This window comes from Alosa pseudoharengus, unplaced genomic scaffold, assembly GCF_046254945.1.
Source record: "Alosa pseudoharengus isolate Yale_2024_CS ecotype anadromous, Long Island Sound unplaced genomic scaffold, YU_APseudo_1.1 YU_APseudo_1.1_scf_24, whole genome shotgun sequence".
NCBI lineage: Eukaryota > Metazoa > Chordata > Actinopteri > Clupeiformes > Clupeidae > Alosa > Alosa pseudoharengus.
In genome coordinates this window covers 5,300,206-5,321,181 of record NW_027468689.1, presented here as the reverse complement: position 1 = coordinate 5,321,181, position 20,976 = coordinate 5,300,206, and the positions used below count along the sequence as shown (strand labels likewise).

General features: G+C 44.7%; 1 protein-coding gene across 2 annotated transcripts in view; it reads right to left on the bottom strand.

Annotated features, from left to right (window-relative positions):
* Nucleotides 1-20,976, bottom strand: part of agap1 (ArfGAP with GTPase domain, ankyrin repeat and PH domain 1) — a 174,238-nt gene that overhangs the window by 138,653 nt on the left and 14,609 nt on the right. The window contains exon 1 of one of the 2 annotated variants that reach the window (XM_076302926.1): nucleotides 3,972-5,726. The exons of the other annotated variant lie outside the window; for it this stretch is intronic. Coding sequence (XP_076159041.1) covers nucleotides 3,972-5,319 — 1,348 coding nt within the window. The 5' untranslated portion in view covers nucleotides 5,320-5,726. Of the gene's footprint in view, nucleotides 1-3,971; nucleotides 5,727-20,976 lie in introns of those variants that run through there. 2 annotated transcript variants of the gene reach the window in all.

Genomic DNA, 20,976 nt, shown 5'->3' with positions numbered 1-20,976 from the left:
ACTTTCAGAAATAAGAGATACTGTAGGCCTATTTTCAGTTTTATAGCTGATTGTCTTATTTTGTTTACAAGTTACAGATGGAGTCTGGGTACTTATTGTACTGTTTAGCCTACATCTTACACACTTCAGGCTGTTGCAGATAGCTCAGGGAAGAGACTGTATGACACTAGATGGTACAGCCTGAGACATGCACAATAAAAAAAAAATGCTTTCTGCATTTTTGTTTTGCTTTTCCCTCCATTGTACCGAACTCGTACCGAACCGTGATGTCCGAACCGAGGTATGAACCGAACCGTGACTTCTGTGTACCGTTACACCCCTAGTGTCTGTGCTAGGGGTGTAACGGTTCATGTATTCGTATTGAACCGAAACGGTACGGGCGTCACGGTTCGGTGCATGAATTTGCACGGAGAATACACGGTATAAAAATACATACAACTCGTGTGTGGATTAATTAATGTCATGCGCAATTACTGTTAAGTAGCGAGAGTTACGGGAGTTCTTTAGCGACACCTAACGCTAATCTGTAGCCTCGCCTTAGCCCTGAAGCTCTGATTGGCGCCTATGTTTTTTTTGTCAGGTCGTCGGTCGAGTCCGTCAGTCATTAGCAGCACTAAGGTTAGACCCACAAGAGTTAGAGGATCCGCTGGTCTCTTTAAGATCGCACGTTTAAGAACTTCAGTTACAGTAACGTTAGTACAGACGAAAGAGTGGTGGATAAGATGAAACTGTGTGTCGGCGTTGTTCAGCAGTTGTTGGGTATGTGAGTGGAAAAAATGCTACACATATTCGAAGCCATCACCCAGATGATGTAGGCTACCAATCACTGAAACGAGGGGAAAAAACTTCCCCTGCGCTTCAGCAGCCTTTGGATACACATACAAATAGGGCCAAAACCTATGGCTTAAATTAAATGATTTCGTAATGACAGAAAGCTATGTAAATCGCGTGGTAATTACCTTTATGTTGGGGTAACTTGTAACTTCTCACATGAGGTTCTGGTAGTGTTAAGTGCATAGACAGTAAAATAAAGTGACAACGCTAACCAGGCTAATAAACAAACCATGCTACGGTGAGTTAACGTCAAAGGGCAAAGTCACGTGACTTCTAGTTGTAGTCTGTTTATGAAATGAAAGGAGCAATTTCGTTTTTTTTAAAAAGGCAAAATAGTGTGATATTTTCACAGTTAGTAGGCTAGATTATTACTTTACACACAATAAAAAAAATATTGAGGCAAATTGTAGACCCTTCCATATACAACTAAACACAGATGTTGAAGGTCTTGCTTAAGTGGATTTTTAAAAATAATTTTTCTATGTAATTTGCACTTTCAGAAATAAGAGATGCTGTAGGCCTATTTTCAGTTTTAGAGCTGATTGTCTTATTTTGTTTACAAGTTACAGATGGAGTCTGGGTACTTATTGTACTTATTGTACTGTTTAGCCTACATCTTACACACTTCAGGCTGTTGCAGATAGCTCAGGGAAGAGACTGTATGACACTAGGTGGTACAGCCTGAGACATGTACAAAAAAAAATGCTTTCTGCATTTTTGTTTTGCTTTTCCCTCCACTGTACCGAACTCGTACCGAACCGTGATGTCCGAACCGAGGTATGAACCGAACCGTGACTTCTGTGTACCGTTACACCCCTAGTCTGTGCCATGTATTATCTATGTTTCATAATGTCTCTTGTACCTCAGTAATTGCTGCTGTTCAACTAGGCCCTCTGTGGCATCAAGATTCCCCCATTCTTTTAAAAAAAACAGGTTTTCTGCTAAAAAATTAAACAGTTACTCATTTAGAAATGTTATCACACATTATTTCACTTCTTTTGGTGTAACAAATGAAATCGCACCATTGAAGTTTGGCCACCTTGGGTGGTACTGATATCTGGTCTGGCCCCTTAGACTAAACAGACCCTCTGTGGTAGTCAGACCTACTCCCTGGCGTGAAATCGCTCACAGTGCTAAAGCATCCAGCCCATCTTCTCCACAGACGGAAAGCCAACACTGAATGTCACGCCTGAGCCGTTACTTCCACATGAGCGTGGATGTAGGTCACATGGGCTATGGGCCATGCCTACCTGACACCATTAGCCTGCTACATTCGGGGGGGGAGGAGAGGAGAGGCATGATGTGTGATGACAAGAGACCCCCTCAGGCTGCACGCTCCGCCACACACACTAGAATAATCTATGGACTGCTGCTTATGGTGCCCCCGACACCACACACCACACACACACACCACACACACCACACCACACCACACCACACCAAGCACAGGGATGCACTGAAGAGGATACAGCATGGAAACCTCCCTCTTCCTGACCTACAGAGCCACATTCGACCTCACGCCGCCTCCGAAAATGCCTTCAAAACCCGCGTCCTAAACTATGGCTGTGAAAGACCACATGAACGTCTCAATCTATTTTAAATAATCGACAATAATTATAGTTATTATATTAGTCACTGTGCATTTTAAGGCTTAGAGAGCATAGCACTGCGACTTGTTATTCTATTTTAAGAGAGAGGCCATGAGAAACAGCCAGTGAACTTGAGAAAGACACCCGTGTGCGTCCACACGCATGTCTGACACCGTCTTTAGGGGCGAAACGCTGAAGTGAAGGACTTTTTCAGCGCAAGACCCCTGTGGAAGGCTAGTAGTCAACATCGCCGAGTTGGAGGGCAGCGGTCACACGGCACTAGCGGTGACGGCAGCCCAGCGCTGGCTAACTCACGAGTCCCCTTCAGGGCGCCCGCGGAGCCTCCATCTGGGCCTCGACCGTTTCACAGCAGCGACTACTGACCTCACACTGGAAAATGCAATTTCACATTCTGGTTCCTGGTATTTTTAACTGTAGCGGTTCAGATGCCTTCTCCGGTTCGCCTGCACTATGCAAATGGAGCACAATAACCATCACTCGGCTTGTGCCTAAATTTAGGGGGCTACTTCACTGACCACAGCGATGGTTAACCAGAATAATGAAGGGGTTCAGCGTAGCTTGCTGTGCATATAAGATCCGTCTCTCTCTCTCTCTCTGCAAAGCATTTCTCTCGTTTCTATAAAACATCAATTGAGAAATGCAGCGATATGGGAGATATAAAAAATTTGAGACTACTTAAAAAAAACTTGAAAGCATGCATGCGTCGCTTGCTAGCACATTAACAAGCTGATCTTTCATGAATCTCACACCCTCTTGTCTTTACTGCTTCTAGGATGCCTCAGGAATGTGCGGAATGTGGAAGCTGCTAATGAGGAAGAGTAACATTTACACTCCACACACTCAGCGCGGTTAACAGTAAACGCAAGCGGCTCAGTGATAAATCCTTCCTGCTCGAGTGAGCGCTGCATCAGCCCTGTGCTGTTCTGCTGGGAAATTAGCACTGTAAGAAACATGTCAACTTAATTAGGCTTCATAAGTCTATGCATTTGGACACAGTTAAGTCTGTGCATTACATAAGTCTGTGCATTTAAGATAATAACTAATATCACAAGATTTATTATGCAAACCTTTGCCCTAGTTTTCTTTTTTTTGCTAATGAAAAGTTTAGTTGGCTTTAAAGTTCAGAAAGAATTAATGAATTTTAGGTAGCTTCGTCTTTGTTCCTTGATACATAATCCCTGTGAGTTACATTAAGTCTCTAAGTCAACACAATTACCACAGTTAAGAATAAAGGTGATTTTGTGTTTGCCTCTAAATGAGAGGGGCCATGTGTGTGAGGTGGTCAGTTTGACATGGGTCAGGGGTCAACTCCACCGCAGCAGATGGAGCCCGCAAGCACAAGTCATTATAACACACTAGACCTGCCACAGCGCACACACACACACACACACACACACACACACACACACACACAGGATCTGACTGCAAATGCAAATCATGGGGTTACTACACCTACGGAAACAGCTGCACTACGACGGATCTACATACAAGCGTACACACATGACTGAGCACAGACATGACCATTACCCTCGTGTTTGGAGCCATTGACACTCTCGCTGCTGGACTGGGAAAATCCTAGGCCGGACCTCTTCTTGCGGAGTCCACGGTTGCTGGGACTGCTGACGGGCGTGGAGGTGGTGGCCGCTAGTCCGCAGTCGCGCTTGGAGAAGATCCCGCTGAAGAAGCGGATGAGACGGCGCTCCTGGCTGCCCCCGTGCCCTCCCGCCGAACGCAGGAACCCCTCCTTCTCCCCCAGCGGACGGTCCGACAGACGCAGCAGGTCACTGTTATCGAGCGTGCGGTTCTTGCCCTTGGCACGCTCCCGTCGGCTCAGGCCCGCCGCGGGGTCCGACTTTCTGAGGATGTCGTCCATATCCAACGTTTGGTCCTTATCGGCCAACTCCAAGTCACGTCCGCCGTCCTCGTGAAAGGCTGGATTTTGGAGCACCACCGCTGAGGGCGTTTTGGCATCCTCTCCGCGGCCGATGCAGCCAGAGCTGCTGTGGTGCTTTTCTTTGGACAGCGCGCGGATGCGCAGCAACTCCCCTCCGGTCCAGTGTCGGAAACTGAAGCTGCGGCGGAGCAGGCTGGGGTGCCGTTTGGCCTGAGGGGTGTGTGGAGGGTGCTTGGACGATTTAGCGCTGCCTTTACCTCCTTCATCTGCGGATTTGCTGCCTGAGGAGGAGGAAGGTTTCGGCTCCTCGTCTCTCTGAGGCTCGTGGGCTGCGATGTAGTACTGTTCTTCTGTGCTCTTAGACATTTTCAGGTTTCCCCGTTTCTTGGTTGACACAGTGCCTCCGTTGGCTGCATCTACTTTGCTGGTTTCTGTGGTGGTGCGCAAATCTCCCTTAAGTCTGTCCATTCCCACCATTTCCTGTGTTGCATACCCCCCCTGTCCATTTCTGCTGTGGACATCTCCCTCTGCAGAGGACCCCTGCTTGAGTTTGCCTGCTGCTGCTGCTGCTGCTGCCACAGCTGAAGTCCCTGTTTCCTTTTCATTTATTTCCAGCGAGCGGTCTTGGTTCAAGTGCTGTGCTTTCCGAGATATTTTGAGCCTTCCAATCTCCAACTGCCCTGTGCTGAATGTCCTGAAGTTGCGCATGTGGCCGTGTGAGCTGAAATCATCGTTTTCGTCCTCCACCTCTTTCAGCTCCTCCAGGAAACAGCTCCTCTGGACGTCCACGGAGCCCTCGCGCCGGTAAGCCCCCACTTTGGGGTTTTCTAGGCGCCGGTGTGCTGTGCCCCCATCCCCATTCCCTGTTCCATCATTCAAGCTTTCTTTTTTCACTAAAGTGAGAGAGATCCGGTAAACAGTTTTCCTCTGTGGCGTTCCCCGCTCCATCCTGTCACTATAATTACCAGCCAAAAGGTGCATTCTTATCCAGCGCTGTTCAAATTAATATAAACAAGTCGCGCTGGGTTTGTAAAGGACATGTGATCACCTTAAGTTTGATAACGGCAAATTAATTACGACGTGCATAGCAAGTGACAGCAAAAAATCGCCACCAAAAATATATAAATAGACAATGACTTACAAACTCATCAACAATGTGCAAATAAGCTGAGTGCAAAATTATTTTTGCGCATTTTCTTTCCTAACCATTAGCATCTATTTTCATTATGTTCGACTTACTGGTGCCACTAAAATCTTTGCGATGTTTACAACACACAGTCCCATCACAAAAGTTGGTACTATCCAGTGAAAATGGATCCAGAATCCTGAGGAAACAGAGCTTTCTATCCGTTTGGTGAAATAGAAAGTCCCGGCTAGAATAAAAACGTCTCCTGCTGTTGTCCGAGTAAGAAAAATATTATTGTAGTGTGCGTCTGCTCTCCGCTATTGTGCCCATGCATCCCCGTCGCGTCGGCAGCTTGTTCGTTAGATCTGATTAACTACTTTTCTTTTCATTGCCGTATGGCCGATTGTGATTCAAATACAAGGACACACGACCAGAATTGCGCTTCACGGTTTCCCGAACAATGGCTCCGTCAACGAGAGGAGAAAAAAAGCCACGGGTCCATAGCCTCCTACCCTACCGTGACTGTTCCTCTCGTCGCACAGAGGAGACACGACCATACAGCAGAAATGAGGTGGGGTGAAAACACGGAGCGGAGTTCATCTTACGGAGGGGGACAAGACAACATTTCATGCCGCTTGCATCATAGACTGCGTTTTACGCATTGTGGTCAATCTCAACACAACGTTACTGCACTTATGACTGAACATTCTGCAATTTGCAATAACAACAGGAGCGTTTCGAAACATACATAAATGTATTTCAGCTACACTTCGCCTTATACAATATGACAATGCTATTCAGAAGCAGTGAACAATGAATAACAATTGTTACAACAAGCCCAAGCTAAACGCAATTCTACGAGATCTGTGAAGCTTGAGCACAATATTACGCATAGCCTATCTTCCTTTTCGCTTTAATTTCACTGTGTAGGCTAACAATGGCGTCGGGACACAAGGGGGAATCAAGGAGAGTCGGCGCAAACATGAGAGCTCCGATCCACAAGATCACATTTTCCAGGATGTTGGCGGGGGGTTGTGTTTGCCTTTTCTCCCTGTCCATCAAAGGCTCTGAAGCTCAGAGGACAAGAATATACGGTGCACCTATCGCACTGTCCCGGGTTCTCAATAAAGTGGAAACAGTGCCTTCTGACACGTGAATTGGACACAAAATATGTCATGTTTCTTTATATCTGAATTATGTTGCAATTTTTCAATAGAAACGTCTAAAAAAAGAGTTTTTTTTTCTGGTATGAACCTCCAATGAAAACGGTTCACCTGAAGAAAAAAAACAGCGTAGAGCTTCGTCTTAACGTATTACACAACACCACTAGGCTAAGCTCAAAGATTAAACCACTCTCACACATCTCCTCTACAGCAGACACGGAATCACACACTCGGAGTATTCCTTTCATCCTCTCCAGCCGGTTCTCTCAACCGTTCCCTGTGGCCATGGTGTAGCTGGGTGCTTGACGGACATGACCTCCTTTATCTCCCCCTCTCCTTTTCTCTCCAGTGCAAGTTCTGCTCAGCTTAAGGCTTATTAAGATGACACACTAAAGCCCATGCACCCACTCCTTTCCTTACTTCTCTTATTAACCATCCACAATAGAAAACCAATCTTTCCAGTTGATGTCCTCACCTTGCCAAGCCCATTAGTTACCTTATTATATTCACTACACTCCCTCTTTCACTGTCCCCATCTCTGTTCTCTCTAGGCCTCAGTTAGTCATCCAGTAAGGAGATGATACAAGGGGCAACTTTGTTAGAAATGTTGCTGGGCAACCACATTCACATTCACTGTTTTCTGATTGGATGATCATGAGCATTTGTCTAATTGATGATTAAAGTTCTACAGAACAAAAAATGATGATCAACATCAATGGGAATGTGCCACAACAATATTCAGGAACATTGCCTAACGACATTGCTCAAATAGTTGCCTTGTGCATCATCAGTTGTAGTCTGTGTGGCCTCACTGACGTGTATACTAAGGCACTATCTGCTGAGAATAACATTATCCACTAGGCATGTTTTAACTGACTAACCATGATGTGAGATTAAAGGCTTTTTAAACATATAACCCTTGTCGTGTGCCCCTCTGATTTCTGAAAAAAAAAGTCAACTGAAAAGCACCAGAGAGACATCCAGCTTTACAGGCAGGCTACACCCAGGAATGTCACTGACGTTTTCCATTCACGTAGCGTAAAAATAGTTCTTAGAAGACTGGTGTAGCCAGTTCCATTGATCATAGTGGAAGCTAACTGATGCTGCATACAGTACGCTCTGCAAACGGAACACTAGAGTTGCACGCCGGGCGTAACTTGCCTGTTACTCCCCAATTATTTGTGGCTGAATATCCACTAGACACATTGGAAATTACAGCAGCACCTCAAATATCTACACAGTTACACATGCATTCTAATAGTCAGAAACTAATTAAAGCTTTGCTTTCTTCAAAATCCAAGCATGACCCAAAGCTGTGAAGATCCACTGGCATTGACCAAGCATACATTTCACTAGCTAGCACCCAAAGCATTCAATTTGTCCTTATCTGGAAAATACAGTTGAGATCAGCAGTCTCACACAGGAACAGTAGGAACGCGTTCTCCGAGAGAAGCACACACACAGGCTTGCCGAGATAATACACACATTGCCTGATTCCATATCATATAATTCTCTGGACCAGTATCCACCTGTCTCCATCATTCATGGTCTTAGAGGACAAAGGAATCTCAAAATTCCAAATTAGACCATGAAAGCTGCTTAAATTAAATCATGCTTGCAGTGTTCCAACAGTGATAAGTTTCAGGGAGGGTAATGAATCCATTTGTTTTCAAGAAAGGCACCGTGACTGCGTGGTCTGCGTGGGCCTGCATCTTTGTCAGAACATACGACTGCCACAGATAGGGTCTCAGTTGAGATTACGGAGTCTACACATAACGGCAGGGTATGTTACTATTCATATTCCATGCACCCTCTGTTTTTTCTGCAAACAACGTGATGTCAGGTGGACTAGAGAAGATGCTTTAAAACAAGTAGTCATTTTGACATTAATCATTGGGAGATGAGGGCTTTCATCTAATTTTGACATACTGAAAGTTCAGCTAAAATAAAGTGGTTAAAATGGGAGAAATCCTATGGGTGTTGGAATCAATGAATCTATCTATCTGTCTTTTATGTCTCATCTTTATGTTGGAACTTACCCACCCATCTATCTACCTCTGTCGTTATCTATCTATCTATCTATCTATCATATAACTATGACTGCAGAAGCTGCAGCCCTTGTGTGAACTCGCCATCAGCACTGTAGACTGAGGCCGTGTAGTCAGCACTGTGGCTGTTGAGCACAGGAAGCGTTCAGAGCACAGATAGCACTTTAGATCCAGACTAATTGATTCAGGTCTGACCTCCTGAATCATGGGTCTTTATTTGTGTAAATGGCCCTTCATCAAGTAGAAATGGTGGCATGCAGTCACGCTCCCAAAATCTAGGTTTCTGCCATACTGTTACTGTTGCCTAATTATTGCTACACTAACGCTTGATTTCTCTCAGGGGGATCATTGTGCAGGTCGTGGTCACACACCAATTCATATTAGTGATGCACTGAAAGATTGATAAGACTGATTACAGAACACAAAACTGCCCTTTCATCCATCCTTGTTCAGTACTGGGTTTGTAATAGAGATGCATCCAGTTTAACAAAGCACAGGATCAGAATGTCATTGGCATTGGCTGATAACAGCTAAAGAATGAGCCAGCGCATTGGCATCAAAGTGATATTAATGTTTCTGCTGATTTGCCAATCCCATGTTAATTACGCATGTGATGCTTAAGCATTTTAAAGAATCCAAAAACTGAAAGCAATGATGGTATTTGCAATGACTGAAGTAGTACGCCAAGTCATATCAGGAGGGTCACAGGCACTCTCCAACACCACAAATTCAATTTGTAATGGGGGAAAAAGATCAATCAGCCATTATGAGGTGGGAAAATACTGTATATTGGCAAAAATGCAATATCTGTTATTTTTAATCCTGTTTTCTCATGTCAACGACACTTTGGGTCCCACCTACCTGCAAAGACTGAAGTAGCAAATGCAGTGATGATGGGACAGAGCCTATGTAGATATCACTGGTACAGCTGAAGCAGGGCCTCAGAGTCTGCTCTATTAGAGGGCCTATTACCTGCAGTGTCACTCAAGAGACAAGAGAGGGGGCTAGTGAGACCAAAAAACTAAAGACCTCTCCAAAGAAGAGATAGAGAATCCAGAGGAGAGGAGTGAGATACCGACTACTAGGGCCCAACTTATTTTACCGCTCTCTTTCGTGCTTGCTGCAAGTCATGAAGACTGCGTCAGGAAATCTTAAAAAGTGAGATAGAGGTTGTGCGGATAATTAACAGTGCTTAAACGAGATAAGCACACCACCCGAGGCTTAACGAACTGGCACTAGTAAGTAAACAGACAGGAGGTGAGCTAACGTCATAAACACACACACACACACACGCTAAATACACACACACACACACACACACACACACACCAAATACATACACACACACACACGCCAAATACATACACACACACACACACACACACGCCAAATACATACACACACACACCAAATACATACACACACAGGCCAACGACATACACACCCTGCTTTCACTACTCTGGGCTGAAAACAGCCCTCAATACTTAAGTCTGACAATCCCTTCCGCCCACATGCGCTTCTCTCTGCTCCCCATTAAAGATGAATGGCCTCGCCACATGCAACAGCACACGCTTACAGACAGACACACCTCAAACCAGCACACACACGCTTCATGAAACATTCAACAGCAATACAATAGATCGTACAAAACTGCCCTACAGTGGTGGGTTAGTTAGTCCATGAACCCCATGATACAGCACACAGGAACAAATGTGCCTACCCTGACGGACTCTGGAGGTATCTTACTGCCTCTCCACACACACACACACACACTCTTATTGCCTCTCCACCATCCTCACTTGATGTGCTATAAGCTCGTTTCATCAAAGAGAGAGAAAGTGGTCCACAGAAAGAATACAGAAAAAAGGAATGCGATCACACCCACCCACACTTTGATCCCCCCAACCCCCATGAGGATGCACGGAATTGGGTCAGTTAGAGTGAGCACATAGACCCCTGCTGGTGTGCCTACCAACACACACTCATTCTCACTGGCGTGCTGGGAACACACACTGCACACACACACACACACACACACACACACACACACAAACACACATAAACACAACACAAATCCTTACATCACGCACACTCGTTTCAGTAAAAACTGTGCCAGGGTTCCAGTGGATTAATATTATGGTATGCATGACAGACATATTTTACCATAATTGTGATAACATTATGCCCTCAAGTCAGATGAACAGGGAGGGCCACTACACATAGGAATCCAATAAAGGGCTTACAGTTTCTCATCCCAACCCATCACATCACACAAATGCAACTCTAGAGATCGCAGGAGATTACACATTGGGTAGATAAAACCAGATGGGCTTAAAAAGTAGATCAGGAAAACATACCTGCGATGATTCCATCCATCCAGAGAACAGCACATAGGAGAGGGGGAGAGAGAGAGAAAGAGAGAGAGAGAAAGATAGATAGAGAGGGGGAGAGAGAGAGAAAGATAGATAGAGAGAGGGGGAGAGAGAGAGAAAGATAGATAGAGAGAGGGGGAGAGAGAGAGAAAGATAGATAGAGAGAGAGAGAGAGAGAAAATAAATGAGTGTATTTGACAAGACCACAGACGCCCTCACCTGTCTCAGCAATCATGAATCGTTGGACATTAAATACTTCATGGCACAAATAAGGAAATGAAGAGCTCACTAAGTTAGCTTGTGATCAACAGGAATATGACATAACTGTATCCTTGTTGAACTCCAGTTAAGTTGCATTGCTCCTAAGAATATACAAGAGCACTGAAGTCATAAAAAACATTTATTGGTTATTTATTGGGCCAATGCTAGCTATGGGATAACAATATGACTAAAGTACATGGGGTCAAAGGGCCTTGTTTCCAAGTATGTATGTTCAGGGGTCATGCGCGTGCACACACACAAACACAAACACAAACACACACACACACACACACACACACACACACACACACACACACACACACACACACACACACACACACACACACACACACACACACACACACACACACACACACACGTCAAAGATCAGACGGCAACCTACATTCGATCTGGGGCTCACGCGCTTAGCCTTCACAGAGGAGCAGATTAAGACAGAGGAGCAAAAGAGGAGGTGTGCATGTGTGAGCGTGTCTGTGTGTGTGTGTGAACGTGTGAACGTGTGAACGTGTGTGCGTGTGTGCGTGTGTGTGTCTGTGTGTGTGTTTTTCTTCCAGCATAGAGAAGAAAGTAAAGTACTGCAACATGAGTAAATGAGGACAGAAGGTGGGAATAGAACATAGAATGACTGAGTTGTTGCCCCGGAGACCATCAGAGAAAGTGAGAGGGGGAGAAAAAACCAAGTCGTGGAGCAGAGATCGGGAGACTGGAAGAGGGACAGCCAGAGAGAGAGACAGGCCATCCCAGAAATGGTAGTTTGCCCAGACTATAACAGAAGGCTATTGTGACTCTTGATATCCAAATTGAAGGGGTCGGTCTGCTTCACTGGTGCTGGCTGGAGGGGCCAAACAGTACCCTCTCCTCTGCCAAGTCCCATACGGGCCACACTGGCACAGCACGTCCCACGACAACTAAGCTCGAGCCCCGGGGGGTGCCACGCTCCATCTAATCCCTACTCAACAATGCCAGCCATATGCTTAGCCCGCAGTGCCCCCCCCCCCCCCCCTCACCATCACCACCACCATCACACAGTCAAGCACACACAGTCAGCGCAGCACAAAGCAACGCACAAAAGGACAGGACACAACACACTCAAAATGCTACACAACGCACAAAAGGACAGGACACACACTCAAAATGCTACACAACACACAAAAGGACAGGACACACACACTCAAAATGCTACACGACACTGCTTTGGACAACACAGGGATAGGATAAGGTTAGCTTTTTAGAGTGCCGAACTGGACTGAACTTGCAGCTATTTTACTGCACAGACGTGTTTCTGCGTAATGGCTTCTTAATGCGTAAGTGCAGCCTTTCCTCCCCTCTTATACAACACTGTTTTCACTCAGGCACTGACTGAACTCCAGACATGTTCATCTAGGCTGGGTATCAAATGCAGTGGGCTGTATGTGTAAACACGAATGTCTGAGTTATTTACCCCGAGCATCCATCACCCTGGCCGGCCGCGCCTGACTCTACAAAACTGCTTCACCAGCACCTCTACGACTACGACGCAGACTTTAAAAAAAAAAATACAACATACAGTACACAGTCTGCCCAGTGAATAGGATTCATTATTCCATTAGCCTCTAGCTTCTCTAATGACATCAATGCCTTTAATACCGATTGCGACTTGTGTCTGCAGCCCGATGAGGATTGGCTATGGAATAAGAGAATGAAAACAGTGAACTCCGCCACAAGGGGAACAATCCAACTTGCTGACCTGAGTTACTGAAGGTAACCATTAAAGACAGATTAATACGCTTACTGGAGCATTGCACACAAGCGCAGTGGTTTGTAAACAAGACTTAATAAGGAAGCTGAAAGCGCTCTGAGAGTCATGCAGACGTGCCGCACTGTTCTTGCTGCAAAGACTGTTCCTCAAAATGATGTTGCCATCTAGCTGTCAATTAGCAGAATGGCCAGACACCGTTCATGTCCCCAATATCACCCCAACACAACAAACACATTCTGATTGCACTGAATGAAAAACTCATGGTCATTCTCCTACTGGTGGTTTCAACTGGTGAGATGACACCATCAGACTACCAGCAATTTGCCACTTTTTGAGGATTACTTTTATCAGGCATCTACTTTTGGTAATTTTGGTATCACTGTCATCTTCAAATTCATTTTGATGGTATATGCTATATGTAAATATATGTAAACACCACCCATCCAGGATATGCACTATGCAGTTCTGTGTTCCAGGCCAGAACACATTGCAACAACGAAAGAAAATGTTTCACAGCACGAAATTGCTGACTATCTCCAAAAGATACAAGTTTGCAGGTTGGCAAGCTTCTAGCAATGCCAGGATATGGGTGGCGTTTGCAAGACTTTGTTGTATGCTAGCTTGCTAGTTTGAGGCCAGTTTTAGACTTCTTTAGTCTAGTTTAGTAGACTGTTGTAGGCGCCATTAAATTCATAAATTAGGACGTCTCTAAAAAAATGTAAAAAAAGTCCATACAAACTGAACTGTCTATAGGTCTAAATCTATCAACACAACTAATGAATCAAACTGAATGCCGTCCAACTTTTGGGGCGTGTAGACCTTCACAGCTGCCAGTAGATGCTAAGGTGTCTGTCAACACTACTGTGCTCACTCACTGAAGCTGAACTTCAAAACAAATGAGCCACCTGTAACTTAACACTAACAGACAATACTGTGACTGTTTCCATATTAGTCTGTCTTCACTCATGTAAACATGAGCACACATGTAGACAACAGGACACAGCAGCTCTAGATGTACATTTGACCAGAAATGCAGCCATGTTATTAGTCTGTAGATTTGGGTTAAACATTTAATAGCCTTTTGAGTTAAAAATTTATTTTTTTTATTTTTTACTTTTTGATAATTGATAGGGTTTACCAGTGTGCATGTTTTTTTTTATGTACTATAGACGGGAAATGCACTACTAAAACCATTTCAAAAAGCCTCGTGGAAGGTTAAAGATCTGGATACGTGCATTGACATCTTGGTAATGTATTAGCAAAGGGTGGGTACGATGTGAATGTGCATTTGCTTTCGTGAACAGTGTGCCGGAGATGGAGGAGGAATCAAATGCTTTCTCACTAGCACACATCTTGCTGTTTCCACTCATATGACTGCTCCACACGTCTGAGTGAGGAAGGAATAAATAAATAAACATATAAATAAACAAATAAACATCATAAACAGCCCGCGTGGGTGACCCCTGTCTGCACAGAATGCACGAGACGGAAGATCTGAGACAGGCGATCACACTACACCTGAATATCACATTTATAGTAGTATAATAAGTATATATACTCTTTTGATCCCGTGAGGGAAATTTGGTCTCTGCATTTATCCCAATCCGTGAATTAGTGAAACACACTCAGCACACAGTGAACACACAGTGATGTGAAGCACACACTAATCCCGGCGCAGTGAGCTGCCTGCAACAACAGCGGCGCTCGGGGAGCAGTGAGGGGTCAGGTGCCTTGCTCAAGAGCACTTCAGCCGTGCCTACTGGTCGGGGATCGAACCGGCAACCCTCCGGTTACAAGTCCGAAGCGCTAACCAGTAGGCCACGGCTGAGAGGCAGAAATTAGTCTCCCCGCTCATTTTAGCAGTTTTTGTGTTAAATGTTGAATTAAAGGAGTTGTTTCCTTCTGTATTAGGCCATGTTTCATTCATCTTTTTTTTTTTAAATATACTAACGATGGCTTTGTGCTTTTATATACATGAACTCCCCCTTTACTTTAAAACAAATCAATGTTACTTGGGACCGAATCAGGCATGCATCTTAAATCATGACCCGCACTGGCAGGCGAGCATCCTGCTTTCTGTCTCTCTGTCCTTACAGATGACTGCGTCAGAGAGACCCATCTCAGAGCACACACACATGAGATGCAGCGCTACGCTACGCGGCACAGCACAGCTCAGCTGAGCCAGGCAGGGCTGATCTGCCTGTGAATATGCATAACTAATGCCAGCCAGGAGGAGCTTGACCTAGTTTCGCTGACTGTGTCCCACATACCCCCTCTGAGTTGGCCAACATACACACATACATACATACATGTGCCAGCGTGCATGCATACTGTATGGATGCATATGCGGCCGGGAAGATTGTGATGTTGAATGTGTGTTTTTGGCTGCAGAGTCAGGATAAATAGGAGTGTGTGTGTGTGTGTGTGTGTGTGTGTGTGTGTGTGTGTGTGATGGGGCCAGAAAGAAGATGACTTGAGATGATCAGATGTAATTTCTTAGCACTGAGCAGAGGCAGCATGGAGTAACATTGCCAGATCACTGTAGAAATGTGTGTGTGTGTGTGTGTGTGTGTGTGGGGGGGGGGGGGGGGGTGTACATTTTAGCTGAGTGGTGCACCATACGGCTTCACAATATGTCAACACACAGTACTATACCCATTGCACGACTCTGTTCACAATCCACATTCCTCTACCATTCATACCTAACAGCACCAACTGCTGCGCTCCACTGGCCAGAATGAAACGCCACATGTAAGAACAGAAGATATCTCTTGTGTGTTGACAATGCGTATGTCAGAAATAATGGCCTAACTTGGCTGTAAATGTTTGCTTTCCCAAGGCCATAACATTCTGGCTACAGAAACATAACATTGTTTAGCTCTTTTCAGGACGCTGCTCCCATTTCTCAACTGAATAGAACAAATTCTCCCTTCTAAATTATGCTAACTACTATGTCAACACAAAACAGAAGAAATCTGCATTATGCATGTTATAATCCATCTTCTTGGCAGATGCCATGCCTCATGTACCCCAGTTTGTCCAGCAGAGGGCAGTGCACACAAAGGAATTCCACATGTGGATGAATGGATGCACTGATACCTGGAGAAGACTGACATCATTTTCTTCACAAAGTATATCCCAAGCATATCGATTGCATCCTGTGCCCAGCCTGCCCCGATTCCACCCATCACACCCTTCAGCATGTGAGATCATTCAGGCTACAGAGCACAGTTCAGAAGATCACAATAAAGGCTCAGTCCCTGCCTCAGTCATTGCAAGTGCCTCTTGATTGATTAATCACCCACTATGTGGATACTGTTTTTAGAATTGATTTAGATTAAGTGTTATTTAGTATAATTTGTATTTTAGTATATTCTTTATCTTCTACTGTCCTTATTGCTTAGTTGTGTTTTTTATATTAAATACTTTTAATTACTTTTTTCTGCTGTTAGTGAATGTGTGTGTGATGTCTGTATGCTACTGAGACCTTGAATTTCCTCTGGGGATCAATAAAGTATCTATCTATCTAATAGAGCTAAAGCCCCCCCCCCCATAATACGTTCTGGGACCGCAACATATGGCTTCTCCAAAAACCAACACAACCACCGCTGCGGATCAGGAGCCTCATCCATACCAGTGTCGACAGAACAAGACAGAAATGTAATCGCAGTTTATGCATTTCTGCATACAAAAGCGCAAATATGTTTCTTACATAGTTATGCTCCTCCTAGTGTATAGCAGTGAAGGTAGTGTTAAGGAAGCACCCACAATTCACACAAGTTTCTGCACGTTTCCAAACAAATTCTCTCGCGTATTCTCTCTCAGGCGTATTCTCTCTCAGGCACTATACTGAAGGCAATGGAAAAGTTAAGTAAAAATAAGATTTTGCTGTTGAAGATTATTACTCACCCACCAGCCAGCCACTGTCCAGACCACACACTTCACTTCCCATTGTGTTTGAAATAGATTGTCCTGGTGAGTGTCTTCAGATCTGACTAAATCTGGCTACTTAATTCCCTCAACTCAGTTTTAACTTGGCCAATTTGGATAGAATATACCAACATAGAATATACCAACTGAACCTCCATAGCATATACCAACTGAACATCCATAGAATATACAAACTGAACATCCATAGAATATACCAACTGAACCTCAATAGAATATACCAACTGAACCTCCATATACCAACTGAACCTCCATATACCAACTGAACATCCATAGAATATACCAACTGAACCTCCATATACCAACTGAACCTCCATATACCAACTGAACCTCCATATACCAACTGAACATCCATAGAATATACCAACTGAACCTCCATATACCAACTGAACATCTATAAAATATACCAACTGAACCTCCATATACCAACTGAACCTCCATATCCCAACTGAACATCCATAGAACATACCAACTGAACCTCCATATACCAACTGAACCTCAATAGAATATACCAACTGAACCTCCATATACCAACTGAACATCTATAGAATATACCAACTGAACCTCCATATACCAACTGAATATCCATACAATATACCAACTGAACCTCCATAGAATATACCAACTGAACCTCCATATACCAACTGAACATCCATAGAATATATCAACTGAACCTCCATATACCAACTGAACCTCCATATACCAACTGAACAGCCATAGAATATACCAACTGAACCTCCATGTGTCTTCTGTACTATCATTTTGTTTTATGATCAAATGATCATGAAATGGCAGCCCCTAAACAACACCGTAAACATTACACCAATTATGATACTTTTTTCCACCTCAAGTCATCTTATCTCCTATTCCTGCAGATTTTCAGTAGAAAGCTGCCAAGGACCATGTTCGATCACGTGGTGTTTTCATACACGAGGCCCCTGGTGAGAAAAGCACTGATGAGACTCAAGCAGGTCAGAAGCAGCAGGCCCAGAGCAAAATACCCCACACTGGGGCAAACAGGACTGCCCCCTGCCCGATAGCGAGTATGGAGTATGTGCCCATAAAACTAGCACACTTCAGCCTGCTCCCCCTGCCAGATAGTGAGTATGTGCCGATAATACTAGCACACTTCAGACTGCTCCCCCTGCCAGATAGTGAGAAGCAGTTGGACGGGAGGGCATCCCTGACGATGACAACAACTACTCACTACGATGTGCTTGGGAAAACAGAGCAGGAAAACAGGTATTTTGCTCATCAAGCCACAGGTTTCCCTGGAGGAGAATTCCCATGCACTTATCTTGCAAAATTATATCTTGCAATATTAACATGCGATGCAAGCAGGTATTAGCGGCTACCTGTAAATTAATTTTATTCCAGTGTTTTCAACTGGAAGGTCCTAACTGGACGCAACATGACACTGTGCTGTACTGTTCTGTGCTGTGCTGTGGACTGGGTGCTGTGCTGTGCTGTGCTGTGGACTGGGTGCTGTGCTGTGCTGTGCTGTGGACTGGGTGCTGTGCTGTGGACTGGGTGCTGTGCTGTGCTGTGGACTGGGTGCTGTGCTGTGCTGTGCTGTGCTGTGCTGTGCTGTGCTGTGCTGTGGACTGGGTGCTGTGCTGTGGACTCAATACTAAGCCAGTCGGACACTCGCATGCACTTAGGACAAGCTGTTATGGTGTAAATGACCAATTGCTTTTTATAACAAAGACATTCAAGGAAGGCATAGAACATCATTTAACTTGTGCTTATCATACTACACAGATTTCACTTTGCAAATGAGCAAGGTAGGAAGTAGAAAGAAACCCTTGCCATTGTACAAATCCTCCAATTTTATTTGATATTAATTATTAAACAGAAAGATAAATGACAGAAATATGTAGACTTCATCTCAATGTAGATATGTTACAGCAAAGTACAACAATAAAGTTGCCAATTCCAAATGAATCCATCTCCATTATAGTGCACAAATAATATAGTTTGGTAAATGCAAAAGTAAACAACTTCAAAATGTGATTTTATTTTCCAAAATATATATTTTTTATAGCTTTCTTTTTACATTATTGACTAATTAATATTAACATTATTGATATTAAAATGTTGTTCTGTTCAATACAGCCATATTTACTGGAATCAGGGTTCCCACTCTAAGTGAAGTGTAAAATTCCATGACTTTTTTCCTGAGAAAAAAAAAAATGAATTTCCATGACCTAGTTTATAATGAAGGGTACAAGATTTCAGAACAGTCGCGTAGCGTTCAAGAATCTTTTACTTTTTTTGTTTAGAGTGGGAGATGAATAAATGGGTGCTGAATGAACAAAGTTGGGCTAACCACAACTACTCAAGCAAGCAGTAAAGCTAATAACCAGATATACACCAATTCTGAATTCAAAATTTCCTTATATTCCATGACTTTGCCCCCAAAAAGATAAAACCTGTGGAATAGACTTTGAACAGAGCAGTGTCAGCGTGAGCGCCATTCAGGTTGTTAAATCCACTCCTGTGTCACCGTTTCTACCACCTCACAGGCTCCACATTTTTCTCAGGCACACTTGGTCGCTTGTCAGCAGTCTCTGGGGTAACTATTTGGGCTGTAGTGAAGTGTGCGCAGCTGTGAGCAGAGGGTTTCTTGGTGTTATATGTCCCCAACGTTGTCTTCAAGGTATGGGTTAAGGTTAGGGTTAGGTGCCTTCAAGTCGACGGTGGCCGCACTGCCTGGAAAACAACCTTGGGGGCATAAAACACCATCGAGCATAGAGAGGCAGAGCAGCCTGCTGCATGGAGACTCCGGGGTAACTATGTGGTCTGTACTGAAGTGTGTGCAGCTGTATGGAGACTCTGGGGTAACTATGTGGGCTGTACTGAAGTGTGCGCAGCTCTATGGAGACTCTGGGGTAACTATGTGGGCTGTACTGAAGTGTGCGCAGCTGTATGGAGACTCTGGGGTAACTATGTGGGCTGTACTGAAGTGTGCGCAGCTGTATGGAGACTTCGGGGTAACTATGTGGTCTGTACTGAAGTGTGTGTAGCTGCTGGAGACTCTGGGGTAACTATGTGGTCTGTACTGAAGTGTGTGCAGCTGCTGGAGACTCTGGGGTAACTATGTGGTCTGTACTGAAGTGTGCGCAGCTGTATGGAGACTCTGGGGTAACTATGTCAGCTGTACTGAAGTGTGCGCAGCTGTATGGAGACTCTGGGGTAACTATGTCAGCTGTACTGAAGTGTGTGCAGCTGTATGGAGACTCTGGGGTGACTATGTGGGCTGTCCCGAAGTGTGCGCAGCTGTATGGAGACTCCGGGGTAACTATGTGGTCTGTACTGAAGTGTGCGCAGCTGTATGGAGACTCTGGGGTAACTATGTGGTCTGTACTGAAGTGTGCGCAGCTGTATGGAGACTCTGGGGTAACTATGTGGTCTGTACTGAAGTGTGCGCAGCTGTATGGAGACTCTGGGGTAACTATGTGGGCTGTACTGAAGTGTGCGCAGCTGTATGGAGACTCTGGGGTAACTATGTGGTCTGTACTGAAGTGTGCGCAGCTGTATGGAGACTCTGGGATAACTATGTGGTCTGTACTGAAGTGTGCGCAGCTGTATGGAGACTCTGGGGTAACTATGTGGGCTGTACTGAAGTGTGCGCAGCTGTATGGAGACTCCGGGGTAACTATGTGGTCTATACTGAAGTGTGCGCAGCTGTATGGAGACTCTGGGGTAACTATGTCAGCTGTATTGAAGTGTGTGCAGCTGTATGGAGAAGCTGCTGCATGGAGACTCTGGGGTAACTATGTGGTCTGTACTGAAGTGTGCGCAGCTGTATGGAGACTCTGGGGTAACTATGTGGGCTGTACTGAAGTGTGCGCAGCTGTATGGAGACTCTGGGGTAACTATGTGGTCTGTACTGAAGTGTGCGCAGCTGTATGGAGACTCTGGGATAACTATGTGGTCTGTACTGAAGTGTGCGCAGCTG